This window comes from Procambarus clarkii, chromosome 10, assembly GCF_040958095.1.
Source record: "Procambarus clarkii isolate CNS0578487 chromosome 10, FALCON_Pclarkii_2.0, whole genome shotgun sequence".
NCBI lineage: Eukaryota > Metazoa > Arthropoda > Malacostraca > Decapoda > Cambaridae > Procambarus > Procambarus clarkii.
In genome coordinates, this window is record NC_091159.1 from 22524419 (window position 1) to 22546538 (window position 22120).

Sequence of the window (22120 nt, forward strand, 5' to 3'; positions counted from 1 at the left end):
CATTGTGGCAGAGAAGTTACACAATCTCAAAAAGAATAACAAGATAATTTTATTAATCACTAAATATTTATTAATTTTTTCACATACACAAAAACTTCCAGTAACCCTATGTATATTATTTGAAATTCTGAGTACATAATATCCACACACCTTAAACACTGCATTAATTTTATAACACATAACGAACAAATCTGAATAAATTCATTCTTAACTTCAAACACATGATGCATGTATTTACATAATTATCACCGATTGATATTGGCATTTATAAATAAATTCTAACTTGAGTGCACTTACCAATACACATGACTGCTACACTTTTCTTGACTTTGCCTTCTTCTTTACTGCTTCAATAGTAGGTATATCCGACGAAACAGACGAAGATTTTTGTGTTGTTCTAGGTGTCGAGATATTAGTTATTATATCTGAAAATCTTTCTGCCATAGGCCCCATTTTATCATAATTAAAAGCTATAGTAACTAAAACAATAGCAATAGCAAACCCCACTACTGTTCCTTGGCTCATCTCTGCATCTACACCTCTTAAGGTTGGCTTGAAGCCAAGATTCAGGTGTTTAAATGCAGAATCTGCAACGAAGGTGATTTCTGGGGTAGAATACTGATACTGAGATGAAGGCAGGTTAGATTCCAAGCGTAAGTAATATGTGCGTTTATCGGCAGTCATTGGAGGCAGCATAAAGTATGGATGAAGACCAAGCTTGACAGTGTGAATTGGAGAGTCTGGAAGGTCTTCGCGATATAGGTGTGCCACTAAAGATGAAAGGTGCTGAGGGTCAGTGTCCACTTTGGCGGCAACGTCCATCTGATTGAAAGTTCGCAATACGATGAGCTTCAAGTCTTGAACATCCTCATTATCAGTGTGAACTGTGCGTGTAGCGGGCAAAGTTCGTTGGACATGCAAATTAATTCCACTTCCAGCCTTCAGTCTCAGCTCATACTGACACTGGAGAGAAAAAAAAGCACAATATACATATCTAAATTAATCCATTTCCAATAAACTAAATTTTATGCTCCACAATCTTTTAACACTGCTTTCAAGATAATGTGGATGGCTTGTAATACCCAATTTTTTTCCTTATTTCCTTTTTCCTTATATTTCAAACACATATTCTAGGTTATTTTTTTTATCATTTTGCAGCAAATAATCATAAAAAGTACTAAGCCAGGTTGGCTACACAATACAGTACTAAGTTTAGCTATGTTGAAGGAGTCTGAATCACTGATGATAACAAAATATGAATTAGCATAAAGCTGGGAAGCAAAATTTCCAATCTTTGAAAACCAGAACATTCAACCAGGAAACAGATTACTGTAAGTGAAAATTGAATTTGGACAGTAAGGAGCACATTTATTTTTTATTGAGTGCCCACGAGTTGACTGTGTGGGGCCAATAAGTAGATAAGCCAGGGACATTTCCCAACTTCCTATTATAGTTTGAAGATGGCCAACAGAATAGTTTGCCATTGATGATACATAATTTGTTATTGGTATTAGCAGGTCATTCATCCTTCCAACAGTTATGTACTGAACAACACCATGAATGGAACAAAAAATCAATTGATGAATGTAATGAAAACCTTTTCTAGGGAGGTCCTTGATAGCTTAAGTAGTGGTGGTCCCACTACTTAAGGCTCTGGTACCTCCAAGAAATATTAACAGAAGTGGGGCCCCTGGAAACCAGGATCAGAATTTGGATTGCTCACCGAGGATATAGGGAGGTCTCAAATTTCTAGGATTCAGTGACCTAGACGAGTGAACCACATTCTGATCCTGGTTCCCAGTATGCCTGTGAAAGTCCAGGGGTTTGGTAGCATTTGCATGTCTCAATGATATCAAAATAATATAGTTATTTACCTTTGGCAGTAGTCCTCTTATCCTGAAGTTGCCCTGTTCATCAGACACAGCCTCCTCTTGGTATTGTTCACACTCGAGGCTTTTGCCCACAGCCTCAACCACCACATTGGATTCTGGCTCTCCGATCAAGGAAACAGTTTGTCCATATACACTGTATGCCACACGTGACCCACTGTGAAATGGCAAAGGTTATAGCTGCAGTAACATACATCTTTCAAACACTGTACAGTAATTAAATCTTATTTCAAATAAGCCTGCAGTAAAACATAAACAGGGTATGTATTACTTATTTTCAGAACCATCCGTTACAAAATAAAACTTTACTAGAAAATGTACTACAAAAAACAACTATGACTATATTTTCATTAATTACAAATGTTGTACATTCAATATATTTTTCTTACATTTATATAAGTATCATAAGTACCATTGCAAAAATGAGCAAACATACATGAAGTGTTAGTCAAAAATACTTTTCACCAGCTGACTGCTCTCATAAGATTTACAAAACCCTAAGTTATCTCATAAGGTATTTAAGGTTTACCTCCTGATATCAATGTACATTATACCTAACTTGGCATTTCTCTACTTAATATAAATGGGAGATGATATAAAGGTTAAATAAAAAATACAACAGAAAGATCATATCTCACCTGATGCTCATCATAATAGTAGCACCTTCATCTACAGTAACCATCTTGGAAGGTGGGTCAAATGTGTACTCCTTCATCATGGGACGGAGAAAGTAGTCACCAGGAGTCAAGGAGAAAAAGCCAATGGTACCATCATTCTCCGTCAGACTATTTTGCCGATAGCTTTTTCCTCCGGACATAGATACTAAAACCCCAGGTAAAGAAGCTCCATTATCATCTTTAACTAACACAACAACTTCTGCCAGTTTGTAAGCTTCAAAATTCCCTTTTTCACTTAAAGCATTCATCACATAGCCTTTCTTTTCAGCTGTAACAGAATACTCTACAGAGTTGTCCAAGGGACCGGCAGTGTATTTCCCAGCGGCATCAGTAGTGTATGTGTAGACATTTCCATTGCCTTCTACATTTATGGTCACACCACCAATACCAGGCGTCACGGAACCATGAATGAAAAGTGCACGTTCTGCCTGAAAAGTGACTATATTGAGCACACAGTCTGCTGGCATAGTAAGGGTATGGGATGCTGGCTCATACTGATACAAATTAGTAGGAGAACCAGGAGTCAGAGTCACAGTTTCACCTTCACGAACCCAGTGTTCAAACACATAAAGGTGCGGAACTTCTGGAGATGGATTCAGAGGTCCTAAAATGCTAACCTGGCTGCTAGATTTCACTGCAACAGTAAAAGGTGCTGCTTCTGAAGATCTCACAGCACCAGTTAATTGGTGTTTAGTGGCTGACAGAGTGACTAAATTTGGAGAAGAAGTGTCCCACTGTATTTGTGATGATCCAAACTTGTGACAACCAACAGGTGTGAGAGTATATATGCCAGAAGCTGACATACACACTAGTGTGCTGCCTTTCTGAGCAACAACAGTTCCAGAAGCTCCAGTGCTGGTGGTATAACTTAAGGTAGTTTCATGAGATGATGCTAGGGTAAGCTGGTAGCCTACCTGTTCAAGTGAAACTTGAACATTGTGTGTGTTCACAATTACAGGTATTGTCTTGAGCTTCCAGCACCATTCATCTTTCTGCACGCTTAGTTGATAAGAGCCAGGAACAACTTCGGTTAGGGAAAACTTTCCATCAACAGCAACTGTGCTGCGAGGAGTGCCAGAACCCCCTTGAGCAAATCTAAGAATCACAGTTAGATCAGGGCACTTCTCCAAGCAGGATATCTTTCCAGTGATCTCCCCTAAGAATTGGGAAAAAGTCAATTCACCAATTGGATCTGACTCGACTGTGAATACATGCTCAAGAGGCCCAAATCTGAAAAATGAAAAGGGACTCTTTAAATATTCGGTATGTACTGTATATCCTGTTGTACAGAAGAGGTTACACATTGATTAACAAATGTATAAATACATTAGCCCTTTAACTGTACATCCTAAATTAGCTAAATTTCCTAGTGCACTTGAAAGATATTCCCAAAAATTCAGTTTTCTTTCATAAAACATTTCTTTCTAATGGTGGGAAGAAAGTTCTAATAATTTTATATCAAATTTTACAAAATACTGTATACTTATTGACTACTGCCCAGATTTCCTATTATCCTCTTACTGAAATTTAAAATAATGAAAATCAAACTGAAGGTATGTATTTTGATTTGAATACCTGTATTTTGGCTGGCAGAGTTTTTTCCAATTGGGTTACAATTAGAGGTGTACTTGTTTATTGGTATTGGTTATATAACCCTCCTGTAGTATCACTATTAGTTAAATTTCAGACAATATTGCCAAAACCTTTTTCTTTTGTTACTCAGGTGTGTGCAGGAGCAAATGAGTTCCACACTCCTGTAACAGGCTTTCTACTAGTTTTTCTTGGGAAAACATACTGCCAATTGACTTATGACCAGATTCCCAATCGCTGCCAGGTGAACATAGGTGATCGGTTAAAGATTACCAAGGACAGAACCTAGGTCGATATTGCTCATAAGGCCCTGAGCGAGAAAACCAGCGAGCCACAAGACCGAGTGAAAAATTGCACTTAAGCATTCAACTTTCTTAAAACAGGAATTTATATTCAAATCACTCATGGCCCATATGAATCCAGCATCATGCATTGATGCAAAATTAATATTTATTTAATAATACTGCAATTATTACTCAAGTAGTTCTACATATTGATGCCTGTATGCAAGACACACATAATGCATATGCAAACTGGGCAACCTTAAATACAATAGAAAATCCACTTTGATTTTTATGTAACCAAATACACTAAAAATTTAACTTAATACTGTATACTGTATTGTAAATAAGCCTACCAGTCGAGCTGGAGTATAATATTAATTTATAATATAATCCAGTGTCAGGTTATAGGTATTTTAAGTGATGACACCTTCCTCACCTGGTCAAAAACAGAAATACAGTGCAAGATTATACTTAAAATGACAATCCTTAACTATCATAGTGGTATTAAAATCATCAGTCAAACAATTGTGTGGGTGGCCAATCAGATGTAAGGGCAAGTGGGTGGGGAGATCTATGGTCTGTAATTCAGTCCAGTACAGTAATGCAACTACATTATATAACAAAATTAATATGTATGTGGGCCGGCTGGTGTATAAAATTACCTTTGACCAGACCACACACTAGAAGGTGAAGGGACGACGACGTTTCGGTCCGTCCTGGACCACTCTCAAGTCGATTGTGAGAATGGTCCAGGACGGACCGAAACGTCGTCGTCCCTTCACCTTCTAGTGTGTGGTCTGGTCAAACGACTTCAGCCATGTTATTGCGACTCATCGCCTGCATAAAATTACCTAATGACTTTGAAACTGCTGATGGTTTTGGCTTCATCAATTCTCACTAAAATTGTTCAAACCATCGACATCCCTGTAACATCTTTGTTTCTAAATTTGAGTTTGTAATCTCTTGTTTTATAAAGTGTAGGTTTTAAAAAATGTTCACTGTCCCCCATCACAATTTTGTATGTAGTGATCATATTTCCAATTTTCCTATTATTTACTAGCTTTGTATAATAATGCCCCAAGTCTGTCCTCATAGCTCTTGTTTTATAGGTCTGGAATCCATTTGGTAGCATGTCTTTGCACCTTTTCTATTTTGTTGATGTGCCTTTCTTTTTTTTTAGATAATACTGTACCACCATACAACTGCTGCATGCTCCAAATTTCTTTTCAATTTTCCCAGATGAATATAAAACACTTTTGAAGTTTGCAAGTGTAGCATAGACTCCTCTTCCACTACTTTTGATACAGTTCTCCAGTGACAGTTCATTATCCAGACCCACACATAGACCTCTTTTTATTGTCAGAGTTCTTAAACATCTTTTCATGTGACTTATGGGTTGTTTGTGGTCTATTTTCATTGATTCAACATTTCATTACATGGCATTTGTTCACATTAAATTCCATCTGCCATGTCTCTGTTTACTTATTTTTCTAGGTCATTCTGAAGAGTATGTTAATTGTTTAAGTCCTTTATTTCCCCTAGAAACTTACCATCATCTGAAAACATATTCATGTAACTGAATCCCCCCTCTGGAAGATTGTTTGTATAAACAGTGGGCAATACTGGTGCTACAACATAATCTTTTGGTAATTCATTAGTGACATTTCTCCAGTCTGATACATTCCCTCTGATCACTGATCTCATTTCTCTAGTGGCAATTTTTTTACCTTAGTCAGAACATCCTCTTGTGTGGGACTCTGTCAAAGGCCATCTTCAGGTCCAGGTAGATGCAGTCAGCCCATCCATATCTTTCTTGAAAGATCTCTGTGGTTCTATCATAAAAGCTAAAAAAATTTTTTATGCAAGATCTTCCTGTTCAAAAACCATACTGTTTGTCCATTATGTCCTTTTTTCCAGGTATTCTACCCATTTTATTTGAATTATTTTTCTCAAGATTTTACTACTATGCTTGTCAGTGATACAGGTTTATAATTAAGAGGGTCTTTTCTATTTTCATTTTTACATACTGGAACTGTTTGCCTTTTTTCATATCTGCAAGGATCCCCGACTGCAAGATGTTTGGAAATTAATGTTTAGTGCGGTGCTAATCTCAAATGCGCATTTTCTTAGAACACAAGGCGAGATTACATCTAGCCTAACTGCTTTATTTGTCTAGTGCCTTGAGCAGTTTTTTCTACCTCGTCTCTAGATTCTAGATACTCTATGTAGTGTTCTGAAGTCCTTATTGTGTCTTGCACTCTTTGGTTCTCTCACAATTTCTACTGAATCAGTCCTGTCTGGGTAGGATGGTGTGTGTACTCACCTAGTTGTGCTTGCAGGGGTTGAACTTTGGCTCTTGGGTAATTACACACACACATGCAAGACCAAAGTGTAATTACCTAAGTGTAGTTACAGGATGAGAGCTACGCTCGTGGTGTCCTGTCTTCCCAGCACTCTGTCATATAACAACCTAACCCATGGTGAAACTCTATCCGGGCCAACTGCTTTGTTCTTACTTAGCTCCAGGAGCATTTGTTTCACTTCGTCTCTAGACACCTCTATGTGCTCTATGCTGTTCTCTGGAATTCTTATTGTGTCTGGTTCTCTGAAGATCTCATTTTGTACAAACACACTTTGGAACTTTTCGTTTAATGTTTCACACATTTCCTTTTCATTTTCTGTGTATCTGTCCCCCAGTTTCAACCTCTGAATATTATCCTTTACCTGCAGCTTGCTTTTAATGAATTTATAGAAAAGGTCTTTCACCTAATGCCTAATGAAAGTAAAAATTTCCTTATACCTAGCAGTGAGTAGGTACTCAGGCATTAAGTCAGCTTCTTGTGGGGTTGAATCCTAGGCAGGACCTGTAATTCGACCTGGAGAGGGGGGGGGGGGGGGGTGGAACATCGATAGAAGCCAAACATGAATAAATAGACCCTGGCTTCCTGTCCCCCGACACAGGGAATTCATTATACTGTACATGGAACAGCTTTGATACATATACCGTATCATATGTACACCTGTGCCAGTACATATATACATGTATCTGATACACAGATTAGAGTTTTTGGCTCAAACATTTTACAAACAAGCAAGACAAAATAAAAACTACCAAGATATACTCTAAAACATACCTCATGCCTGCCTCATCAGCCGCTGAAGAGAGCTTAACAGCTGTGGTATAGGTACCTGCCGCTAGGTGAGTGCAACCTTGGCCATTGATGTTGGTCAGCAGCTCTGAGTGAGCTCCAGAATCATTTTGAATACTAATTGTCCTGGAATATAACAAAACTTTGCCATCAATTAATTTCAGACTATTAGTTAAATGTTGTAATATAATGAAAAACAGATACAGTACAGGTATATAAATACTGTATGCTACAGAACAGTATAGGCAAAACATCCACAAAAGTAATAGGAATTTCCAAATTTGTGCAAAAAAATATAAGAATGTGCATGTGAAAAACACCGTTCTGAGAAAATAATAATTATTACTCCCTAAAATATGTTTCACATATTCATGGGTGAGAATGTGCAGTCAGGTAGAATGGTACAGAATACTGCACAACACGCATGGAATGTTTGAACATCCCCGGCAGGGACGATCCTGTAGTGCAGTAGTCTAAATCCTCACCTCACAACCGAGGATTCCGGGTTCAACTCCCAGGCAGGGTAGGCACAATAGACAAATTCCTTTCACCTGATACCACTGTTCACCTAGCAGCAAATAGGTACTCGGAGGTTAAGCTTAATGGCTTTCCTATCCCCACCTACATTAGCATCCTTAAGCTGAACCATATGTCTGGGGAAACCACTGGGCAATACTCATTATTATTATTATTATTACTTCAGCCAAATATCCCAATATAACCACCAGAGACCAATCCATGAAATCTGAAAGCCCTTCAGAGCTCTTTCTTGATGTAACAGGTGACTGTCCAAGAAGGCACTGAAAAACTACAGTTTGAATAACCTGACTACCCCTACTACCCGCCATCAGGTGGTAGCACCTACCCTTGGGTTCACTGACCCAAGCCAACCCACATTCTACCTCACAAAACTACTGTTACTCAAAGCACTGGTGAAAAAGGAGAAAAATGGGAGAGAACGGGAGAAATCAAATGAGTTCCTTCAGGCAAGTGCTCTTCATGACCACTCAAATATTGTTTTCCTATGAATCATATTTGGTTGCTCTCCAAAGTGTCTTAACACTTTTGCCCGGGCATGACGCAGCATTGCGTCATCCATTTACTGTCGTTAATGCCGGGGATGACGCAGCATTGCGTCATCCACTTTAAATAATCGCCAAAAATCAGGTTTTTATCCGATTTTTTGGGGACTGGTTTTAAAATGCGCGCCGATGTCTTCCCATTTTCTTTGTTGAGCCTCGTGGCCCTCAGGCGGCTTGGCACACACCGTGGGCCCATTGTTTTCGCTCCACTGTTGTGACCAATGTCGCCTCCCCTCGCATCTCAAACGTGTGAACATTTTGGCTATTTTCCGTGGCTATATTTCTTACATCGGCTTTAGAAACTATCTACGCTTACTCCACGATGGATAGTGATCATGAACAAGGTCCTTCCAGGAAGAAAACTACGAAAGAAAGACTTGAAAAGGGCGGGAATTGGGAGTGTAGCTGGAAGGTGTCTGAGCGCTCACTCGCGGCTAACGCGTGGCCCGTCTTCATCTCGTCGGCGGTTGAAGCGTGACCAGGTTTTTTATTTTATATGCTGATGTTCCTCTAGAGAATTCTATTGCAAACCCATTGAGACCAAAATGAAAGACCTAGGACGAAAATTGAGGTGACCAGAGTGAAAATAGTGAAAACATTTTATCGCGTTTGTGCGCTCCTGGGTAATTCGTTCGCACTTTCTCTGTTTGCTGCGGGTAATTAGCCGGGCTTTTGGAGTTTATATGTACTTAGTGCTGTAGAGAATTCTATTGCGAACACAATGATACCAAATTTAATCTTGTAGGACGAGAATTAAGGTGACAAAGTTGAAGAGAGTATACACTTTTCAGAATTTACGCGTGCTCCCGTGACACCCTGGGACCCAAATCACACAGTTGAGGGGTGGGGCGCTGGGTACGCCAAAGTGTTAAGTGGCAAGAATGGTTCCCTGTCTTATTTGACCTTTCTCATTTTTGCATTTATTTTCCTTTTTCTGCTTGCTTTGTTCAGGTATCATCATGCCTCTCGCAGTTCCCTTCATTCTTATGTTAGTTATTTTTAGCCTTCATTTCTCCACTTGCCCCCCTCACTTACCCTCTTTTCCTGTATTATCTCTCTAAGTTCTGACATGGGAGTGGGATAGAGTCCAAAATGTTGTCACTTTCATTTATGTGCAGGTTGGGTTATTTATATGAACGTGGTGAAAACACAACTGACAACATCAATGCATAAATTTAATGTGCTCACTTATTGACGATATATCCTAAAGCCTAAAACCTACATTGTATTTGCTTGGCAGATCCAAAGCCATTCCAACCTTGAGGTGCCAGCTACCCAACAGATTGGCAAGACGTTTTACTTATGGCACCATAGTGACAATGTACCAATTGTTGAAAAGTGTCAACAGAGATGTGCAAGATTAACAGAGTATAGGAACCATAAAATTAGCAATGACATGCTGTAAGGAGATATTTAATAAGGTTATAAATATATCAAGACAAAATAGAACAAGAAAATTGAAATAAATAAATAAATAAATTATATATTATATATTATATATATATGTCGTACCTAGTAGCCAGAATGCACTTCTCAGCCTACTATGCAAGGCCCAATTTGCCTAATAAGCCAAGTTTTCATGAATTAATTATTTTTCGACTACCTAACCTACCTAACCTAACCTAACCTAACTTTTTACGCTACCTAACCTAACCTAACCTATGAAGATAGGTTAGGTTAGGTTAGGTAGGGTTGGTTAGGTTCGGTCATATATCTACGTTAATTTTAACTCCAATACAAAAAACTTGACATCATACGTAATGAAATGGGTAGCTTTATCATTTCATAAGAAAAAAATTAGAGAAAATATATTAATTCAGGAAAACTTGGCTTATTAGGCAAATCGGGCCTTGAATAGTAGGCCGAGAAGTGCGTTCTGGCTACTAGGTACGACATATATATATATATATATATATATATTTATTTTCAGAATTTTTTTGGTAAATACAGGTTTGAAAATAGGGTTATTGATCAATGGAACAAATTATTGGTAACATAGCAGACATGAAGATTGTTAACCAGACCACACACTAGAAGGTGAAGGGACGACGACGTTTCGGTCCGTCTTGGACCATTCTCAAGTCGATTGTGTCACAATCGACTTGAGAATGGTCCAGGATGGACCAAAACATCGTCGTCCCTTCATCTTCTAGCGTGTGGTCTGGTCAACATACTTCAGCCACATTATTGCGACTCCTCGTCTGCTGACATGAAGATTGTTTGAAGCCAAGGTTAGTCATACCGGTATATACTGAATATGAATAAGTCTGGGTTAATATATATAGCTGTCTTGCATGGGCTAACAGGTCTTCTGCATTTTTCCTAATTCTTATTATTCTGAAGAATATAATTCCAGAAGCTGCAGTGCAAAAGAGTGAACTACAACAATAGTTTCAAGGGCATCAGTTTACAATATCAAGCCCTAGTAAATATTATGCTAATAATACAATAATATCCAAAATAACAACTCACCATGGACCAGTATGAGAGGCTGTTTTCTCTACTGTTACAGAGAAGCAAACGGCATACCGGGCTGGGAACACATCATCCACAACTGGGTGTTGTGGGTTGATAATCACAACGGCCTCTTCAAATTCATACTTATCTGAGAGAAGTAATTACAAATACTATGTATAAAAGTAGCTCACAAATAGAATAGAATCAACGATGTGACTGATTCTTTTTTTCAGTGGATTTTGTAAAAACTCTACTACAGTACTTGCAAATACAGTAAAATATGTACAAATATCAAGTTTTTTGGTATACAGTAAGGTGGATTACACCAAAGGTAAGACGACAGTGAAAGTCAAAGCATTTATCATTGTCTTACACTTCTTCGTCCGTCGCACAAATATTGTCTCGGTGAAGTTCTTTCTAATCATCATTTCCTTAACAACTAGAATATGCAACAGTGTTATGGGGCCCATCTCTCAAAGAGCACATCAATAAACTAGAAAAGTTACAAGGACATGCTACTAATGGATTCTGGATCTTAACACACAAAGAGTTATGAGGAAAGACTTGGAGGAGTTGGATGTGCCTAAACTAGTAGACAGAAGAAAAAAAAAAAAAAAAAGAGATGACTTGATCAAATACAAAATTGTAATAGGACTGTACAAAATTGAATGACAATTTTTTAAATCTGCAACACTGATAAGAAAAAAAGGCCATCAATTCAAGCTAAGAAAACAAATGTGTCATAAATTATGCACATCTACTCTTTTGCCAACATGGTACCGACAGATGGAATAATTAAATAAAGAGTCTAGTATGCTAAAACTATCGGTAGCATTGAAATGTCAAATGGTGACAAAGATTAATGTATGGGAAAGACAGGACACCATGAGTCCTTTAACTATGAGTCCTCTCATAGTTAGTTACTCTTTAACCATGAGTCCTCTCATCCTTTAACTACACTTACATAAATATACTTCCACATAACACTTACATAAATACATCCCCACAAAACACTTACATAAATACAACCCCCCCCACATATACACAAACCCGCCTACTTTTACTCCTAACACCACAAAGGGTTGGGCACAAATGCCCAACTCTGATCGAAAGGCAACCACTGCCCCTAAATACCAAATACTAAATGTCCATTTGTGGGTGACCTTCCTACCATTCCTCTTATTGTTTTTGTATAACAAACTAACTTTACGAATAAAACTACAAGTTTTTTCATGTTTAAGTACAAACCGTAAACAATTAGATTATTATCTTGACTATTTTACAAATCATGCTAGCAAAAAATTTAAATTAATGAGCTTTCTTTTTCGCATTTTATAACAACGGTCTATACTTTACACACTTTTGATCCTTTTACAACATGTAAGGAATAATGTCTTTTAAAGGTTCAATTCCCCCTAAAAATAACAAAATCTTTGTTATAAACTGTCTTCCACTCATTAGCCTTAATTTCCTAAACACACACTTCAAATCTTTCCAAATGAAAACAAAATTTAAAAATTATACTATGCACCATTTACTTTCAAGAAAAGAATTGTCATTTATACTACAACAAACCTGCTGTCACTTTAATCTTGTGCTTTCCCGACTGAATATTGTCAAAGGCGTAGACTCCATCACCATCCGTGGTGGCTGTTCGTGTTTTATCCAGTACAACTGTAGCTCCTGCCACAGCCTCCCCCCTTTCACTTTTGGTTACTCGGCCACGCATGCTAAACCCTTCAACCTGCAATCACACAAGACACAGAAGCTAAAAAAAAACAGGCTTTGAGTGAAGATGAATATGTTCCTCTCTGAGCAGGTCTGTTACCTTAGACAACAACCTGTTCTGCCCAAGGACAGCCAGGCCATGTTGATACATTATCCTGGCACAGCCAGAATCTTTTCAAATGTTACTGCCTGATTATGTTGCTGAAAAGGAAACCTTGAAGAAAACTTTATCCAGTTTGGAATGACCTCTAGAATTTTCATTTCTTCCAACTCGGAAGCCTCCTCCAAGCACTATTCAGTGTTAAGAAATCACTAAGTAGCACCTGCCCCCAACTGTCACCAGATGCTAGCACTTACCTGTTTAGCACCTGCCTGGCTCAAGCTTAAAAAGTAAAGGTTACTAAAAGATGGCAGAAAGTTCTCTTTTTTGCAAATAAGAGTTGTAGAGTGTTAGAACAATCTAAGTGAGGTGATGGATGCCAAAACCATCAGCAATTTCAAGAGTATTATATGACAAAGATTATAGGAAAGTTGGGACACCATGCTCTCATCCTGAAACCACATTTAGGTTTTAACACTTAGGTAATTACTCAATTCTTATTTCTTAGCTAGCCATTTCATAAAATATTACCTCAGTAATAAATTATCAGCAAACTGTAAAGCGAGAGTCATTTATCATGCTCAATGAGCACTGGAGAAAGCATTCCATGTGCCACACTGATAGCCAGCAGGAAATCTTGAGGAATGAGAATGCTAATATGAAGTTCTAACTCCTGAATCAAAGTCCAAATATCATCAAAGTATATCATGTAGAACATCTTGGTGGTGGTAAAAGTCTGCAAATCATGGACACAAGGATAAGCATGCAGAACGGGTCACGTAATTACACATAGGTGATGAGGTAACCAAACATACAAAGATGCGTATCCAGTACCAAGACCCTCGGCCTGGGACCAAGTACTGTACAAACAAATGTTATAAGCAGTGGAATAACTCAAGAGCTGAATCAATGCTGCTCAGACATTAACTAAACCAGCCAGTGAAATATAATTCAAAGACATGCAATAACTGTACAACGAAGCACACACAAAGCAGCTAAGGCTCACTGCACAGTGAAACCAGTGTCAAGGGATAAACATGTCACTTAATTGAATAATTTTGATCCTGGGCAGCCAGTCTGTGCCGGAGGGAAGAGCCAGGAGAAATGTGAAGTGGACAGCACCAGCTACCTGTTGACACGTACGCACCGACATGCTGTGGTGGTTGTTAGTGACCAAGCAGACTAGCCGTTAGAAGAACACTACTAGCTAGTCATTCAAGGCCAAGTGGCATTTAAGAGGACATTTATGAGTATGATAACTGAACCTTCTGGAGGCCATTATAAGCTGCACAGTATTCTCCAGTTACTCCCTTACTAAACATTTTCTGGCAAGGGCGTTTGAAAAGATTATCACTGCACCAGGGTAAAATGTTAACCAGCGCTGGCTATAGTCAGTCATATACTAGAGAAGAGGACACTGCCTAAGAGAGCAATTGAGTGGTATAGCTCCAAAGACAACAGTTTGGCAACTGGACCTCATGGATACCAACAGCTACATGAGAAACTATAATTAATTAACCACTGGTGGAGAACATCATGGTAAACATGTTAAAACAAAAATTGATATCCAACCAATTCAAAATAGGCAGCCAAGTTATAATTTAGACTAAGAACTTGTATTTATATTTTCAACATATCAATATGCATCATTGTCACAAATATACAATAAAGACCATATTAAAAAAGACATGAACTATAGCATATAACTTAAGGGCTTGTACTTTCTTTGTTAATTTTTTTTACATTTAGATAATAGCCACATAATAATCTTACAATTGATTCTAATATAATACAGCTATGAAGAGTGCAATAATAATCAGAGCTTCAAATTCACAGGTCCATCAGTGATGTCTTTTAATGTGACACAGCACTTGCAAATAATCATCATTAATAAAAAGAAAGATGAGTTATGTATATGAAAATTCATAAAATTGAAAAAATACATGCAGCCAACATTATAGTGCAGTAGTTAAGACATATTTAAGCTAAAAGTACAATATAGGTCACTACTCTAATGGCATTTCAAGATGATAGTCAACTGTTTACTCCAGTAAAATCTCCATTACACAGCACTAGTAACTGGTAAGTGCATCTCTATTATCTCCCAATATCAACGTACATAATAGAAACTGGATTCAATATAAATACCCCACACAATTCAGCATATATACTGTAGTTCAAATTCTTGTCACATATCTAAATTCTAATGTATATTTAACAAGTTATTAATTAATTAAAGCTAACAAACATTTTACCAATAAAAGCAAAGGTAATATATGAATCTCATTACAATACAATAGCTCTACACAATTACCTTAAAGGGGTGTTGAAGAATCATGTCATCATGTTTAACAGTTATCTCCAGTTGACTTGGTGTCACCTCATATCTTGTTGTTGTCGAATGGAAGTAAGGAATCAAAATATAAGTGCCGGGTGGCACCGAGCCAAAGGAAAACATGCCACCAATGCCAGACATTACATGGCACACAACTGGGACACCAACTGTGTTCTGGTAACCTTCAGGAATTCCAGGTATACATGCTATCATAAAAAGAAAAAATCCATTAGTAACACTTGTCAGTATTGAACATTGTACTTTGCCACATTACAAATTTAGATTTTTCAACATTTTTTTTAAATTCAAAAGCTGTACAGTATTTGAATTCAGTATGCTATGTGTCCTATATGTAAAAAATTAATTTTTGTTCACAAGAATGTGCAGGCAGTGAATCTTAAAAAAGTGAATTAAAAATAAAAAGTAATATTTAGGCAAAATTAACCTTGCCTTGATTTTTTAATAATCAGAAATACAGTACTGTACTCAAATACTGTATCTACATCAAGATGCAAACATTCTGGGGGTGCCTTGTTTTCTTGCAGGATAGATCTTACAGCTTTGATTGGTTTTTCTTGGAACTTTCCTCCTCCTATGAGGAAAATACATCGTAAAATTTTTACTTTTCACCGTAAAATTTTCATAGTGAAAAGGTGTATGTGATCTTATGTACTGCAATATAAGAAAGGAAACTTTGATTTCCTCAAATTCAATGAAGAATATAAATAAGGATATAAAGCAACTAACTTCGAGAGATGAAGAATGGAAATGCTTGACATATGAACAACATACTGGTAATGTCTGACTAACTTGTCAAGGAAAGTTCAAGCCACAAGTAGAAAAGCAAACACCTAAAGACCCTACCCAGTGAGAAAGAATGTGTGTGTTGTTATACCAGATGATAAGCCATTGCTGTTCAGCACTTCCACAGAAAAGTCAACAACCAATGAACATACTCCATGTACATTGTTGTATATAAACCAAGCCTTGAGCATTGGATAAGTTCCCAAGAAGGGAAAGATACATGAAAATCAGGTACCAACCTGCTGACTGCAAAGAATGCAACAATCAGGAAGTAAAGGGCTGTGACTGGAGGGACTTGTAGGCAAGTGTGGTCCTCTAACCCGGCGGTGGCGGTAAGACCTCTAAGCAGGTCATTAGGTAGTTAACCAGAGCACACCGTTGGTTGAAGAGTGTACTCTGATGTCAATAGCTGTGATGTCAGAGTGGGAGGAGAGGTGTGGGGGATGGGAGAAGGGTTCCTGCAGGGTTTTTATTTGCATCCTATGAGCCACTATTGGTAATTCTGTGCTGGAAGTAATGCTCCCTAACACCTTGTATGAAACTGTATAGACAGTTTGAAAACTCCTGGGGAACTGATGCAACATGTATGTCTGTCTGTCTATGCATGTTCCTGTCCAGCAGACAGCAGAACTGACTAAAGAGCATAAAGTACCATAAAGTATCCCTACTCAGACTACTTAATTACAGAAAACCCTTTGCTACAAAAATAAAAATAAAAATTATTAAAACATGTATAATATATACCTACAATACTGAAATAATACAAAGAACTGCAACAATTAGGAAAAACAATATTTAACTGTTCTTAATGTCTTTTTTTTTCTAACCATATCATAAAAAATAACATCACATGAGACCAGAAGACATGGCAGGATGTGCAGAATACCCCCGTTGAAAAGCAGAGGTGCAACAGGTACTCTGAGAGAGAACTCTATCAACATCAGAGGCCTGAGACTGTTCAACACGCTTCCGCTACACATAAGGGGCATAACTGGCAATCCCCTCACAGTGTTCAAGAGTAAACCGGATAAGCACCTCCAAAGGATACCTGATCAACCAGGCTGTGACTCATACATCAGGCTGTGAGCAGCCGCGTCCAACAGCCTGGTTGATCAGTCCAGCAACCAGGAGGCCTGGTCGACGACCGGGCCGCGGGGACGCTTAGCCCCGGAAGCACCTCAAGGTAACCTCAAGGTAAAGTAACCATATCCACACTTTTTAAAAATATTGGTAAAGAAACCTCCAATCTAGAGCAAGGAAATGTAAATGCTGCAAATAAATTACCTGGTTCAGCTGTAGTGGCACCATCAGCATGCAGAATGAACGAGACACCTGGTGTTGGCTGGCCTTCAGTTGTAACACTACCCGATATAATGTATCCACCGACAACAATGGAGGAACCGGCATCTCCATTTTCATCTGCTACCACCACTGTCACCTAAAAAATAATACTTTTGTTTTCTTCTATTTTGTGAACAGTAATTAATTAAGAAAATTAGAATTTTCCAAGTAAAATTTAAATGGCTACAATATTTTTAAAGTAAACACAGTACAGCATAACACAAAAGCACCAAGTTTGTAAATTTACTTATTCATGGTGAAAAATTTCTTATAAAATATGTAATTACTTGGGAACTCATAATCTAGACTGATACATTACCTTGTCATTGATGAAGCTCCATGAAGGATGCGAGGCCACCACCATGTACTTTCCTGATGATAATGGTGTAAACACATATGTACCATCAGTGGTGGTCTGGGTTGTTTGAATAACCTCTTCTCCTCTGTACAGGGACACTGTTACTCCTTTGGGACCAGCAATATTTCCTATACTCACTACCTGTGAGTGCATACAAAATTTATTAACTTTCATTGAAAATCTAAAGGCACATTCATTTGATCTCATGATGGAAGATAATAAGCAGCCCTATCATCATACTGTACATACAAAATAAATCATATACGAGGAGCCAATATAAGAATAACAAGTTCTAATATACGATAGCATGTTCATCATGTAATGCATCACATTACTTTGGGCATGTTACAAGCCAATGCTTTTAAGAATCAAATAGTTCCATCAATTCAGGCTTCTCAAAAGCAGACGAGGAGTCACAATAACGTGGCTGAAATATGTTGACCAAACCACACACCAGAGAGTGAAGGGATGACGACGTTTTGTTTCGTCCTGGACCATTCTCAAGTCGATTGTGTGTGACATTCTCAAGTTACACACAATCGACTTGAGAATGGTCCAGAACAGACCGAAACGTCGTCGTCCCTTCACTTTCTAGTGTGTGGTTTGGTCAACGCTTCTCAAAAGTTACAATATACTGTAATTCTAACCTTGCCAATCACTGCAAAACCTTTGAAGTGAAAGTTTATGTCTTGTCCCTGGCTGCATGCATCAGTCTCCCCATTAACATTCAGCGACACTTCTTCTGGTTCAAAACTCCAGCCAGATGGAGGAGACACCTGTTCGGAAATGCAATATCAGAGTAAATTTTATTTTCCGATATTTACTTATACAGGTAATACTTTTATGAACCAAATCCGATACAATATTTAGCATTACATTATGATACCTGGAAAAACTAGAGTCTACATGATGAGATACAGTATTCTTTTATTTATCTGACACACTCTATAATGCCTGTGAGTGATAGTGTCAATAAGATACAAAACATCTTAATTAGACCTAAATGAATGTTTGACACTAGCTTCTACAATTTATCTCCACACCCTATAGTTACAATGAGTGCTAGCAACAAAAATCTTGCACTGCAACTGCTATGTATGACAATATTATATACATATTGACAGGTCCCTAAAAAAAAAAAAAAAAAATCTTTCAGAATTTATAAATACTCTGATAACAATTAACACTACAATATAGTTACAGTAACAAGTACAATCAATCCTAACAAATGTAATAAACTACTGTATTACCTTTATTATATACTGGCCCTTATCATATAATGGCATGAAGTAATAGCCATTGTTTGGTGCACATTCTGTTTCATACTTCAAGTTGCCCTGTTTTGTATATCTGAAACAAATGAAATGAAATACAGTATATTACTATATTGTCTTGAACAAATCCACAAGGGCTGTGTAATGGTTCGAACCTACGTCCGGGATGATCCTGGACTATATTGTCTTGCCTATGATATACAAAAGAGAAATTGAAATGCTAATCTAAACATATTTTCTTACATGCATCTAAATATGTTGCACACCTAATTCATAATCAAATAATGTGTATTATAGTCCATAAATTATACAATTCTAAAATGTAATTTCTATTTGTCTGTGCTAAAAAGAGCCATATGCACAAAAGTCAAAATTAATTTTAATGCATTCATACAGGGGTGCAAGAACCACACACTAACAATCATTTCTTTGATACTATAAGAAAATGAGGTCATGGAGACAATGTAACACCAAACTTTGAAATATATTAAGAAACCTTTAGGAAAAATATGTGGTCTATGACCAGGAATTTTGATTGATGCTATCATCAACAATCAGTAAGGAAATGCTATCTTCCATGCTCACAGATGAAATTACCAATTAGGATAATAATAAACTCAAGCCCCAGACAGCACTTGGCTCCCTTATCTAAATCTTTGAATATGTTAAATATTTTCACTACACATCCTCTCAAGTATACGCTATACCGAATATATATATACAGTATAAAACTTTGAACGGCAATGCAAACCCCCAACCTTAAGTGGTTCCTAGAGGGCTGTAACAAAACCCATGGACACCACACTAGAAACAAATACTGTATCTTATTGATAATTCCAAATGTGCAACTTAACCAAAGCAGAAATGCTCTGCTAATCAAGGGTCCCAAAACAAGGAATGACCTCCCTAATTATAGTCAAAGATTTTCCTTCACTCAATAAATTTAAAAGAAAAACTAAAAACTACCTTATTAAGTATGTAATCAACTTTACTTCCTAAATGTTAACCTGTGTTTTGCTGTTGTTGAACATTAATTACAGTACAGAACCTGTACTGTTAATGATATCTGCCATGCAAAAAATAACAATTTGTATACCATCTGTTTATTCTTTGAAAATTACTGTTGTCTTGTTGCAATTGCAATCATTATATAGTCATATAATTTTTTGTTATATATGTACTGTACTGTTTAATGTACAAGAGTGCTTACATTCTTGTACAACCACTAGCATTCATAGCATTTTGGGCAAGTCCTTAATCCGAAAATTCCACGGAATACGACCCGCCAATCGTTTAACAACCAGGTACCCATTTCACTGTTGGGTAAACAGAGGCTACAGTTAAGGATTGACGCCCAGTAGATTCTCCCCGGCCAGGATATGAACCCATGTCAAAGCATTCGTGAAATGCCAGGCGAGCGTCTTATTACTACACCATGGAGACTGCTAAATAGACTGCATTTCTATTTGTTTACTTCAATTCACAAATGTTTCTGATTTCATTTAGTTTTAAGAATTACCAAATTAAGCTTCTATATTGTTCACCAATCTTTGTCCTAACATTATGCCCAAAATGCTCTGCATATTAGTGGCTTTAGGCACTGTACGTGTCTTATCTAGAAATCTCCCTCTTCCTGTACTCTATGTATATATGTACTTTTGCTTAAATTATTTATCATTATTTATTTTTATGTTTTCTATATGTGGGTCAATAGGTTAGGTTCACGTGATTTAGTACACCGTTTTCTGCCTGTTGTGGCAACTCAAGAGGACGGGCTGACTTATAACTGGAAATAGAAAAGCTTAAGTAATGATGAGCCAGCCAGCCCACCGACCCTGGCAGGTCAACATTACCCACACTGACCCCTATCCACAGCCTTGGGCTAGTGTACAAACCCAGGGGGATGCTGTGTTATTTGAATACAAGGAAAGACAACCCATTTTGTCTCGACTACATAAACGGTGGATAAATATTGACAAGAAACAAAATAAAACACGGCACTGCCCAGGCGACAACCCGACAAACATGCAGACAATTACTGTCCGTACTTACAGTTTGATCCCAACCTGAGAATAATTGATCTCCACATCACTCCTGACATAGCCTCCACACCCTAAGACCTCGTTCGCTAGGGACACCTGGGGAAAACTTGATATAAAGGCCAGGATGAGGATGGAGGTTACCGTCATGTTGATGTCAGCGAGCAGACGACGCCTCGGCCTCGCCGGCACCTTACAACACTACCTGCCTATAACCCCTATGGTAACTTGCCGACAATGTACACTTTAATATTTGCCAGCTTCGTCCACATTATAATTAATAACAAACATAAAAGGAACTCATTTTTTTTCATCGATAATATGAGAAAAAGTCTGCGTTAAAGGCTATACTTTTTTATTTGTGTTGTTGATGTAAAGGGCGACGACGATCGTGGGATCGGATGTGCCCCGGCGACCGGTGTACCCGTGATGGGTTAATCGCGAAGCCCGGAAAGGTGCAACGCCAAGCATAATCGCGAAACAGGTGACGCCAATCACAGAAACTAATATATGCCTCGCGGCAAAGAAACGCTAAAAAGGCAGATGATTGCGGAACCCCGGAGTCCCGCAGGGTAACAAGCACCGACCCCGCTCCACACAAGGAAAGGTTCTCCATGCAATGTGATGTATTTATTATTTATTTATATACAAGAAGGTACATTGGGTTTGTGAGGATACTTAGCATGGTGTTTACATTCTTGTAAAGCCACTAGTACGCACAGCGTTTCGGGCAGGTCCTTAATATAACAGATAATTTTAAATAGGTAAATTCTAGCAGAATTTATATATTGATAACAGGTACATTGCAAGAAAAAAATGAGATGAGAGAGATTAGTAGGTATATTAAAGCACATTGGTAGCTTTGATTCAATGGATTGACAGATGATTGATAATTTAAACAAAGAATAATAGGCACAATACAGCAAATTGATAGCACATATAACAGCAATGGCCACAATGGTAAAGTTGTTTGGATTAGGTACATAAAGATTACGAAATTGGATAGCACTAGA

General features: G+C 37.8%; 1 protein-coding gene across 2 annotated transcripts; it reads right to left on the reverse strand.

The window, feature by feature from the left end:
* Nucleotides 1–47: 47 nt before the first annotated feature.
* Nucleotides 48–21321, reverse strand: LOC123746578 (BOS complex subunit NOMO3). 2 transcript variants are annotated; one of them, XM_045728195.2, is made up of 12 exons: nt 21121–21321; nt 19045–19144; nt 18442–18570; nt 17756–17935; nt 17380–17533; nt 15271–15497; nt 12704–12872; nt 11144–11276; nt 7575–7715; nt 2528–3796; nt 1875–2046; nt 48–963 (listed from the first exon to the last, which is right to left on the reverse strand). In XM_045728195.2, the coding sequence occupies exons 1-12, from the start codon at nt 21255–21257 to the stop codon at nt 313–315; spliced, it is 3462 nt and encodes a 1153-aa protein (XP_045584151.2). In that variant the 5' UTR covers nt 21258–21321; the 3' UTR covers nt 48–312. The 2 variants fall into 2 exon arrangements, with proteins under 2 accessions (XP_045584151.2, XP_045584160.2); XM_045728204.2 differs by having other exon boundaries at nt 21252–21317.
* Between the last annotated feature and the right edge of the window lie 799 nt (nt 21322–22120).

Coding starts and splice junctions, on each gene's coding strand:
- LOC123746578 (XM_045728195.2), bottom strand. CDS start 21,257: ATGACGGTAACCTCCATCCTCATCCTGGCCTTTATATCAAGTTTTCCC. Junction 11,277..12,703: donor CAAGATTAAAGTGACAGCAG/GTTTGTTGTAGT, acceptor TACTTCTCTCAG/ATAAGTATGAATTTGAAGAG. Junction 3,797..7,574: donor GCTGATGAGGCAGGCATGAG/GTATGTTTTAGA, acceptor TTCATTTTTCAG/ATTTGGGCCTCTTGAGCATG.